Consider the following 11770-nt stretch of genomic DNA (forward strand, 5'->3'; position numbering starts at 1 on the left):
TCTCCTGACTTTAGAAATACCGGAACCACTCCAATGAATGGATCAAATACAAATCATACATTGGTATTGAGAAATTATTATCGATCAAGATTATTTTTATAATTTTATAATTTTTCTTTTTTTCTAGGAAATATTGAAAGATGTCTTAACAAAGTTATCTTTTCCAAAAGAAAAAACATATTTTAAATTTTCTACAAGCCCATCAACAATGAAGGAATCAGATAATCTTTGTACTGTGAATTTTGGAGCGGTATACATATTTAACATAAATTAATAATTTACTTATTATCTATTATAGTTACGCTTAAGTATTATATTAATATACATAGGCGTACACAGACTTTAATTTCAGGTCGAGTCTGCAAAAATTAGTGCCTCAGTACTTGGACAGTGCCGCTAATTTTTTTTACACATTAACATACTACATAAAATTATAATCGTAAATTTAACACTATATATAACATTTATATACCTATACAAATAGAATCAAGTTGTATGTACACACTGCACACACATTAATGCGTAGGTAAAAACTTATAGGAGGTACTTGTATATTTTCTAAGTAAAATTAAAATACATATTAATTAATACATACCTACCAAATGCATATTTATATATGTAACTTTACATATAAACTTAATAAGTAATATATTAATGTGTAATTATGTAATAATTGATAAACCAATTTTCCTATTCCATATAGGCGATAGGCCATTGTCTATACTAGGTATAGAGTTTAGACTCATATTAGTACTTCTATAGTCATACTAGGTACGTATTTTGATATTTTGTGCACAATGTTTTAGATAAATAAATATAAATAAATCAATAAAAATTATGAAGTGGTACACATATATTTTTAATTTTTTTTCAATATTACGACAAATACAATGTTCCTGATCTTCACGAATATAATGATAGAGTTAATAAAATATACACAAATTTGAAATTTTACTATGCCCTTAAAAAGATTCCCGTCTAACTGGGGCTTGTCCGGCTTGCCCCGTGCATACGCCTATGTTAATATGATTATACACTATTCCGAAAGAGAATAATCATTACACATTACAATGAATGTTATACTAGTAGTACACTAAATAATATATATCTAATATCTATATTGAAGAGTCTTATAACATGGGCCATATTAGTATACAAAAATGTTATAAAATAGAGAGCTAGCTGCATAATTTGTAGATAATACTTATAATAGATGTGTATAAGAAATTACGTTATTCTCATAATTTTGCTCAACCTAGAGAAGCTATGCATTTTTTTCTGTAAATATAAATATAAATTAATTTAATTACACACTTAATAAAACTAACAATCTTTAAGTAAAATTCTGAAGTATAAAAATATTTTGCATAAACATACACATTTTACTTTATTCTATTTAAAACTGCACGATAAGTAAATGTATATGCAATACACATTATAGTTTATACCCATGCACGATATGATTCTTTTTTATAATAAATGTTTTCCGTTTTGATGTCCAAGATCACTTAAAAGTACTACCGATCTACACATGTACACAAGCCAAAAGGGATTGGACTCATTGCCCATTCCCTTTAAAATCAAAACTTATATGAGCCATTTATTAAATTAGATCGAATTCCGTGATTAAAATAAGCCTATAATATGAAATATATATTTATGACACTATGTTTATCCAACAAACTTATACTAATATAACTTTTATTGAAATTATTACAGTCGTTTATATATAATTGAATGTATAGAACCTCAGTAATTTTTAATGAAATATGTTTATAGATGTGTAAAGACCCAAAAGTAGCAACTGATTGGTGTGCCGATACTCAATTATCATTCAATGAAAAAGTAATATCTTTTATTAAATAAAAGTTTAGATGTTTTTGATAAATTTATTATTTTTAGGGTCGATATTCGGAAAAATATGGAGCAGGATTTATGGCTAATTATGTTGACTTTGATGATCCTGATAATTGCTGTAATTGTGAATACCCATACCCTGCGTTTCATGCTCTTCTAGATGGTTTTAATCTTGTTTCAACAAAAACATGTGATTCATTAATTAGACATTAAAAAATAGCAACATAAAACTTTGGAAAATATCTGCAATCATTAAAATGTTTGTAGTTAAAAAACAAGTTATAATTTCAAACCATATTTTGTTTTAAAACTTGTTTTTCTTTCAATGTATTGATAAGAAACTAAAAACTAATTGCAATCATTTAAATAAATAGGCAAGTTACCTGTTAAAAGAAAATGTTGTTGATTTTATTTTATTTTATTATTTTTAGTAGTACGTAATGTGCAATTGTTTGAAACGTAGTATTGTAGTTTTAAATATACCTACAACTGTTTTTAATAAATATTTTATAAAACCACCTAACATTTTATTTATTACTATAGTTTTTATTACTAAACTATAATATCTCATACCTTATAAAAAACAGTAAAAAGTAAAGTAAGTAAAAAAAGAATATAGTCAATATCAGTGTTTGTTTGTTGGAATTCATTTAATGCAAGATTTGTTCATTTAATATGAATATTTGTTTTTTTTTATGGTTGACTTTTTAAAAACAAAATTTGTTTTAACACTATCAAAATGAATTTTATGTTGCATATCATTTTTATGTATAATACAAATATATTTTATGACCGTAAATTATGAATAATGATTGTCAAACGAAAATGTGTAATTTATTAAATAGAGATTAAAAAGTATTAGTAATAGTATTGGTAGTAGTAGACAGTAGTACTATTAAAAGTAAGAAGTCAAATAATTATAATGCATATACAGTTTTATATCACTTGCAATTTCGTGTTGCAACCTTTTATTTATTATTTATTAAAGTTTTTAAAACATTATTAATAATAACATTCATAGCAATGAATATTGACTACGTTATCAAGATTACTTTAATATTTTTGTAGAAAATATATCATTCATAGAATAAATAATGTGTGTCTGGCTTGGCATGTCTTCAATCTTAGTAAATAATATTTATTTATTTTGTTGATCAATTCAATATAGATTTTATTAACGACCAACTGTATGGCCAGATTCGCTGTAGAGGTAGACAATTAATGAACAAAATAACTAAATAAGATACGATGATGATTAAAATATTTAGTATATTACTATTATATGGTTTCAATGTCTTAAACAAAAACAATACAACGTAGAATCAAATTATTTAATCATCTATGTTTATATAATTATAATATTTTGCAATAGTAATTTATCTGCTCGTAATAACATAACGTTGACTTGAATTTTTCTAAAATTAAGTATTATTATTTGGACATTATTTACAGATTTTAAGTCAATTTTTTATTTATTACTAGTTACACATTTTTAAAACTGTTCATTAATATCTATTTTAAATTTATGTTATACATTATTTATTTGCGTGTACAATTGTAGCACATTCACTTGATAAAACAAGTGTTTAGCAAACAGTTTAAATTAATAAATCATTATATAAGTACAATTTAGAAATAATTAATTAAAAACATATTATAGTCAAAATAAATAAAATAAATAACTTACTATATAAATGAGTTAAAAGGTTAATTTTAATGTAAAAAAAAAAATGAAAATCTTGTAACACTCTATGTGTGAATAATACTTTAAATCAACATATTACACAAAATTAATAATAATGTGCTATAATCATTTATTCTATTTGATTAGTAGTATTTTTATCTTATCAGAACGTACACAATCTCAAGATTCAAGAGGTGAGCTTTTTTTTAAATAGATATTTTTATTTTTTAAAGAAAATTAAAATTAGGTACTAAAGGAAGATGGTAAACTACAGAAAAATTACACCTTTTTAAGGTATATCGTTAAGATAATATGCACACAGTACCTATATATATATTATGTATATCAAATAAATTGCCTCAGTTTAGATATCGACTTTAAGAAAAGATGGAATTTTACTGCACAGTAGATTACGAGTGGATCACTGTAATTGATGTGTAAAAAATTAAATTCAATTAAAGAATGTCATAGTATAAGAAAAGCGTTACTGAGAATAAATGATGATTTGGATATTTTATATTATATTAAAATTATGTTCATAAGTGATTTATCTTACAATTGTATTCAATTTTTTTTCGGAAACATTATAACCTACATGAATATTAGTTATCATAATAGAATTGATCGATTTACCGTAAATCGACTTTGATATATTCGTTGTATAAAATAAATAGATAATAACTTACGATTAATTAAGATTCTTAGAAAATCTTACTATACGCATAGTTATAATAATATAAGTAAAAATTTTAAATCTTTATACAGAATGTTATTGATTAACCACATAATAACTTTAATCGTTATTTTTTATTAAAATATCTAACTTTTTCTAAATTTAAACTTAAAATGTTGTTTATTTTTTTTCAGTGTATAATATTCATATGAGGGACTTTATGTACATATTATGAGACAAAGCTATCTAAATTTAATATTTTTGTTTTAAGATCAAATAATAACAATATGTATTTTGTATTATTACTATTTAATGTGTAACCAATAATGTAACTTTAAATTTGATATTTTTATCCATTATTTATACTAAAAAATGTATAGGTATATTTTTTCCAGTACTCCCTCGATAACACGAATTATTGAATAACACATACCGGTTTTCCGGTCACGAGTAAGGCCTATAACTTAAGGTAGGTTTTTTTTATTTCCTTGGTGTATACGAGTTTTTGTAGTGAACAATTTTAAGTTGACTGTTGGTAATTTATTCTGAAAAATTTACCAATGAGGTTTAAAACAAGCAAATTTTTATCAATCTTAAAACTAAACAGCTCGTTGTAGTGGAAGTAGAAATACGTTAAAACTACCTAAAACAAAAGTCGAGGAGTAATTTGACATATAGGTGATAGGGGATCGCCCCCTGCCTTGAGATCTTCCTTAATCATATTTTTACATTTTAACCACGTATAGTATATCTATATTATAGAGGCTATGGACTGTGAATAGCATATGCAGTAATTACACAGACTTCTAAGCCAACTTGGTATTTAAATCAGTAGATGCACCCGGTGGTTAGATTTAGCGGTCACAGACTCTCGGATATTTCCATAACAGTTGTACAGTACAAATATATGACAGTTGCAGAAATTTCTTCAATTAAAACCACGTTGGATAATAAATATTTTAAATTTTGTAGATTGATAAAGCATTAAAAAAAAAAATTAAATTAAAACAATGTTCATCTTGGAACATCTTCTGTGTTGGCGCCCTATATAGACAGTCACCCAAATCAATTAAAATAATTTTCGTCGCCTCAGTCAATGTCACAGCACTAAGAATCTTACGCAAGGATCAAGAACTAACAAACGAAATCATTTTTGTATATATTTAATAAAATTACAAAATAATAATCCTAAAAAAATCCCTATTAAAACTATATAGATACATCTGCATTATATTTTGTATAGTGACTTTTATAAATAATTTTAATAAGAATTAATTTACTTACTTAATTTAATTAAAAATATGTACATCATATTGACATTTGCTTTTAATTCAAAATACAAAAATTTATTGATTATAAGTTGAACTTGTTGTATACGAAAAAATTGTAAAATTATATTACTATGAGTTTTTGTTTGTTTTTCAGGCCCTGGAGTATCGTCGTGTTGTTTTTATGGTTTTCGCAATAAAGCTGATTGTGGTCTTTCGGAAGTCTTGATAACAGACACTCCAAAGGAGTGTACGTCTATGATTTACAGTGCAGTTAATATAGATTTAAATCACAAGGTTTCTGACCACGTATCGGCCGACAATTTCAGTAATATTACACTGTTATTAAAATTAATATATAAACATAATATGGTATTATTACGAAAATACAAATATTTCCATGTGTAAAATATATAAACAATTAATAAACTTTACTTTCAGAATTTATCATAAGAAAAATGTATATTATATATTATAGTATAGACCAGGAGTGGTCAACTTTAATAGACTTGCGATCGACCTTTCTAGTTTTTCTAGGTTTTCGCGATAGACCAAAAAAAAAAAAGGTTGTCAATAAACTAAAAATATATTTTATATATATGCGTGTTACACTTCTTTTATTCGATATTATCAGTGTCTAATCTCGTTATTCATAGTATTTTATTGCCTTTTCTAAATATCATTTTTATATTCGTAGTAGGATATACAAAGATTCACAAATTTACAAAAAAATAAAATGTATTTGTTTTCTGAAAAAATTAAAAATTCAAGAAAATTCAAAAGTGTGTCGCGATCGACCGGTTGGCCATCCCTGGTATAGACAACAAATGCGACACTATAATAATTTGTTTAAGTAGTCTAGAATGAAACTCAATAATATAAGAATTCAAGATAAAAAATAAATCATATGATTTAATAATGAATATAAACTTTCAGGAGCATTAAAATACCATGAAATAAAATAATATAGTAAAATAAGTTATAAGTTTATAGTTAACATCGATTCAAAAATCAAAAATAATTTGTTCCGAAAATTAAACTACATTCAAACAGCAAAATAAATTAATGGCGATTTAACTGTTTGTTTTTTATTTTTAATTTAAATATAAAATGTATTACTCCTTTTGTAGTTGAAAATTAAACACTTTTCTCCTACCCATCCCAACATTTTCTTGAAATATCTAATTATGGAAATTTAACTTCATAATACTCCCATTGCAAAAATGTGTTTTGAGAACAACTCTATTGAGTCAAATACTTTATTTTTAAATTAAAACGATTTCGGTGCAAATTTTGACATTGAAAAATTGGGTTTAATTCAAATGTAATTATTTTTACATTATATAATTCACGTATCCTATGTAACAACGCAAGTAGAGGACCTGTGGATTACATTTATAACTTAAGTCGGTCGACTGCGAATATAGTAATATTTGTGTCACGGATAATATTCCATAGTATGATGACATTATTTGATGGAACTGCATACATGAATAACGCCATGTCTGATTTATCAGTAATAATACAATATAAATATAGTTAGGTATGATATTCCACAGAATTATACGATATTTACTTCATGGTCGAATATCGCATAAATGCCATCATACCTGATAGGTTAATCATGACTTATATAAAAATAAAACTAGTAATAATTAAAAGACATTAATAAATTATGTAGGAATTTAAATGTTTTTTTCAATTTTATAGAAACTTTAGATAAAATGTTGAAAAGTGGTAAGCGTATGATTGTGTATTATGGCCGCAATAATCAAGCAGAATGGTCTTCAATGCTTGCTTGTGAATCATCTAACGGAGGAGCAAACTCGAAAGATGAAATGAAAGGATTAAAGGAATTTTTGGATGAACATCCAAAGATTGCTGGTATTATAATCTACGGCTTACAATATGATGTAAGTACCTGATTACTTTTAACTGTTTAATTAATAAAAGCTTAAAATTGTCTAGTAGATATTTAAAGCCGATAAATATATCTAATTGTATGATTAATTAATTTTGAAATTTGAATAATTTTTAGTTACAAAATTAAAGTTAAAATTACACTTATTGCAGAACAAACACATAATGAATAAAATTAATTGTATAATATTATAATAAATCTATAAATCAAACTATATATTCATATTTTATTGAAATTGTCAAATTATACAATACTTTATACTGTATAGGCACTAGGTAGAATGTTTAACATGTTTAATATTTTTCCGTTATCCCTAAAATTAATACAATATTAACGGCAATACTAACATTCACCAATATCGATACGCAAATGTCTACAAACACTATTGAATTACAAACAGTACAAATTTGATCAGTATGTCAGCATTCACCAATGACTTTGCCACTTACCCAGATAGCATTTTCGCAATGATAATGTTTTATTAATATCACATTTTCATCAGAAAAATATAATTTAAAAAAATATATTAATATAATGTAAAATAATTACGACGATATTAACTGGTGACTGTCTGCATTCATCAATCGCGGACAATCACAGTAACATATATTATATATAATATGCATACATTATATAACTAAAACCAATAAAACGATACATTTTTTTATTATACAATAAAAATTGTAATATACATAAATAAATACTCGTATATTTGGTAAATTAATTTTTTACGAATGTTTAACATGCTTAACACATTTTTTTTAACCATTTTTCCAATTTAACATAATGTACTATATCTAACATGATATACAAATATTTATTAAAAGTTTATTATAATCAATTTTTTTATAGACTTCTTCCTCAGAATTCCCGACATATTCTGAAAATTTTAAAGTATATCTCGATGTGATGAGAAGCACTTTTCCAGAACTGATAATTGGCATCGATATATTCGGAATAATTTTAATAGATCAGTATAACGATCCTAAGTTTAAATGTGAGTATGTTTATATGATTTATAAATTTATAATAATATGAGTAATATTTGAAACGACTTGAATATATATACAAGTTGTACAATTTATTGTTATTCGTATGAAATATTTTTATGATTCCAAAATTAAATTATATTTAAAAAAAAAAATGTTTTTTTCATTATAGCCGATTTATAAGTACCTACATTATTTGATTTTTAACTTAGTTTTTTTATGAAATATACTCAATGAATTTTTCAAAATGCTTAGTATAATTTCGAGCAATTAATTATCAATTTAAATTATCACATTTTAGGTTACGTTAGGTTAGATTTTAAGAAACATATCATACAATATACTTTATAGACGATTTTTATATAAGCTGACAGACTGAGTCTTCGCTTAGAATAATTTGTCGTATGTTAAAATGTATATCATTATTGAATATAAATTAATTAAACACATACATTACAGTTACTTACTCTTCAATAGTGGTTAAGGATCAGACAACAACTACTGTACAGAATATAAAAGGGATTTCCTTCTTTTTTTATTTAATGTGGAAAAAATATTTAGGCAAACATTTAAAGTACATACTATAAGTATATTATTGTAAACGTTGATTATACGATTTCTTGTACGATTGATAAGAATGGTAAATTGTAAATCGATTTTTTTAAATCCATTTAATAGTTTATGATAAACATAAAACTTATACTGTGTTACAATACTAATAAAAAATAAAAATAAAATATTAGTTTTATGTGTGCTTAGAAAATTTTGTTTTCAATATTTTTTAAAGGGTTGGATATTAAAGTAATAGATCCTGCAGTAGATTTTTATGCTGTTACTCTAGAGTACTTTAATGACTGCTCTCCTGACTTTAGAAATACCGGAACCACTCCAATGAATGGATCAAATACAAGTCATACATTGGTATTGAGTAATTATAATCGATCAAGATTATTTTTTTCATTTTATAATTGTTTTTATTTTTCTTAGGAAATATTGAGAGATGTCTTAACAAAGTTATCTTTTCCAAAAGAAAAAACATATTTTAAATTTTCTACGGGCCCATCAACAATGAAGGAATCAGATAATCTTTGTACTGCGAATTTTGAATTGGTATACAGATTTAACCAACAGATTTAACAATCTGTATAACAATATTTACTTATTATCTATTATAGTTACGCTTAAGTTATTATATTAATATGATTATACTCTATTCCGAAAGAGAATAATCATTGCACATTAGAATGAATGTTATACTAATTGTACACTAAAAAATATATATCTATATTGAAGAATCATTATCTTGTCTTATATCAAGAACTAAAATCAATACAAAAAAGTGTTATAAAATAGAGAGGTAGTTTCATAATTTGTAGATAATACTGATAATAGATGTGTATAAGAAATTACGTTATTCTCATAATTTCGCTCAACCCCGAGAAGCTATGCATTTTTTTCTGTTTATTTAAATATACATTAATTTAATTACATACTATATAAAACTAACAATTTGTAGGTAAAATTCTGAAGTATAAAAATATTTTGCATATACATACACATTTTACTTTATTCTATTTAAAACTGCACGATAAGTAAATGTATATGCAATACACATTATAGTTTATACCCATGCACGATATGATTATTTTTTATAATAAATGTTTTCCGTTTTGATGTCCAAGATCACTTAAAAGTACTACCGATCTACACATGTACACAAGCCAAAAGGGATTGGACTCATTGCCCATTCCCTTTAAAATCAAAACTTATATGAGCCATTTATTAAATTAGATCGAATTCCGTGATTAAAATAAGCCTATAATATGAAATATATATTTATGACACTATGTTTATCCAACAAACTTATACTAATATAACTTTTATTGAAATTATTACAGTCGTTTATATATAATTGAATGTATAGAACCTCAGTAATTTTTAATGAAATATGTTTATAGATGTGTAAAGACCCAAAAATAGCAACTGATTGGTGTGCCGATACTCAATTATCATTCAATGAAAAAGTAATATCTTTTATTAAATAAAAGTTTAGATGTTTTTGATAAATTTATTATTTTTAGGGTCGATATTCGGAAAAATATGGAGCAGGATTTATGGCTAATTATGTTGACTTTGATGATCCTGATAATTGCTGTAATTGTGAATACCCATACCCTGCGTTTCATGCTCTTCTAGATGGTTTTAATCTTGTTTCAACAAAAACATGTGATTCATTAATTAGACATTAAAAAATAGCAACATAAAACTTTGGAAAATATCTGCAATCATTAAAATGTTTGTAGTTAAAAAACAAGTTATAATTTCAAACCATAAATGTATCCATTGCCATTGTTTTTTTTTTTTAAATATTTTGTTTTAAAACTTGTTTTTCTTTCAATGTATTGATAAGAAACTATATTTTAATTGCAATCATTTAAATAAATAAAATATATTCAATTTGTATTAGTTAAAACTAAATGTATTTATGTATGAAATATTCCATATTATAGTGACTATAGGGGTTGAAAAATTAAGCTATAAACACTCATCAAGTCATAAAGAATGTTTTTATAAAACATTTAATAAAAACAGTTATATCGTTCAGAAATTACATGATCATTATAAAAGGGTAAAAGAACTATATATATATTTAACTACTCGTGTAAGAGAAAAAACAATTCTTAAACAGGTATGAAAATAAAGAACTTTTTGAACAGCAACTAAATAAATTATTGATAAGTTCGTATTAAGTTTTAGGCGGTGGACATAAAAATGTATTCTAGTCGGTTAATATTATAAATATTCATAAGTTTATAACTTTTTTTTATAAGTATGCATTACATTTTAAATTTTAACAAAATAACAAACAATATAAGTTACAAATATTTTGTAGTAAAAAAATTAAAGATCTTATTGCTAACATATAGCTCAGGTTTCATAAATTTATCATAAAATTAAAATTAAATACATTTATTGCAGAATTTTGACCAATAACGAGGTACAATCGATATGTACTTGTCAGTTTCCGAGTAAACCGTTTTAATAGTTAAAATAGTAAATTTCTAAATTTAATCTTTACAAACTCTTATATTATTGACCGAACTGATGTTAATTGTTTACAGAATTTATTAAACCATTGATGAATGATGATAGTGATAAACTAATGAATCTAGTTTGGCTAAGATTTTAAAAGTAAATCGATTATTTTGATTGATCTGTGTTGATAATATATATAATATCTATTTTATGGTTAATAATGGATAATACTATGTTTAAAAACAATGTATGTATTATTATTATATGCTGATTCATTATTACTAAGTTGATATTAATAATGAAATGGTATAATAATTCAACATAAATTAATAAAATTAATTA

General features: G+C 24.3%; 1 protein-coding gene across 1 annotated transcript; it reads left to right on the forward strand.

Moving 5' to 3' along the window:
• Positions 1 to 3597: 3597 nt before the first annotated feature.
• On the forward strand, positions 3598 to 10733 carry LOC132918322 (uncharacterized). The gene is made up of 8 exons (XM_060979502.1): positions 3598 to 3735; positions 5640 to 5810; positions 7193 to 7395; positions 8256 to 8400; positions 9180 to 9313; positions 9380 to 9502; positions 10351 to 10416; positions 10474 to 10733. The coding sequence occupies exons 1-8, from the start codon at positions 3657 to 3659 to the stop codon at positions 10639 to 10641; spliced, it is 1089 nt and encodes a 362-aa protein (XP_060835485.1). The 5' UTR covers positions 3598 to 3656; the 3' UTR covers positions 10642 to 10733.
• Positions 10734 to 11770: the final 1037 nt, after the last annotated feature.

Source organism: Rhopalosiphum padi, chromosome 1 (genome assembly GCF_020882245.1).
Source record: "Rhopalosiphum padi isolate XX-2018 chromosome 1, ASM2088224v1, whole genome shotgun sequence".
In the NCBI taxonomy this organism is placed as follows: domain Eukaryota; kingdom Metazoa; phylum Arthropoda; class Insecta; order Hemiptera; family Aphididae; genus Rhopalosiphum; species Rhopalosiphum padi.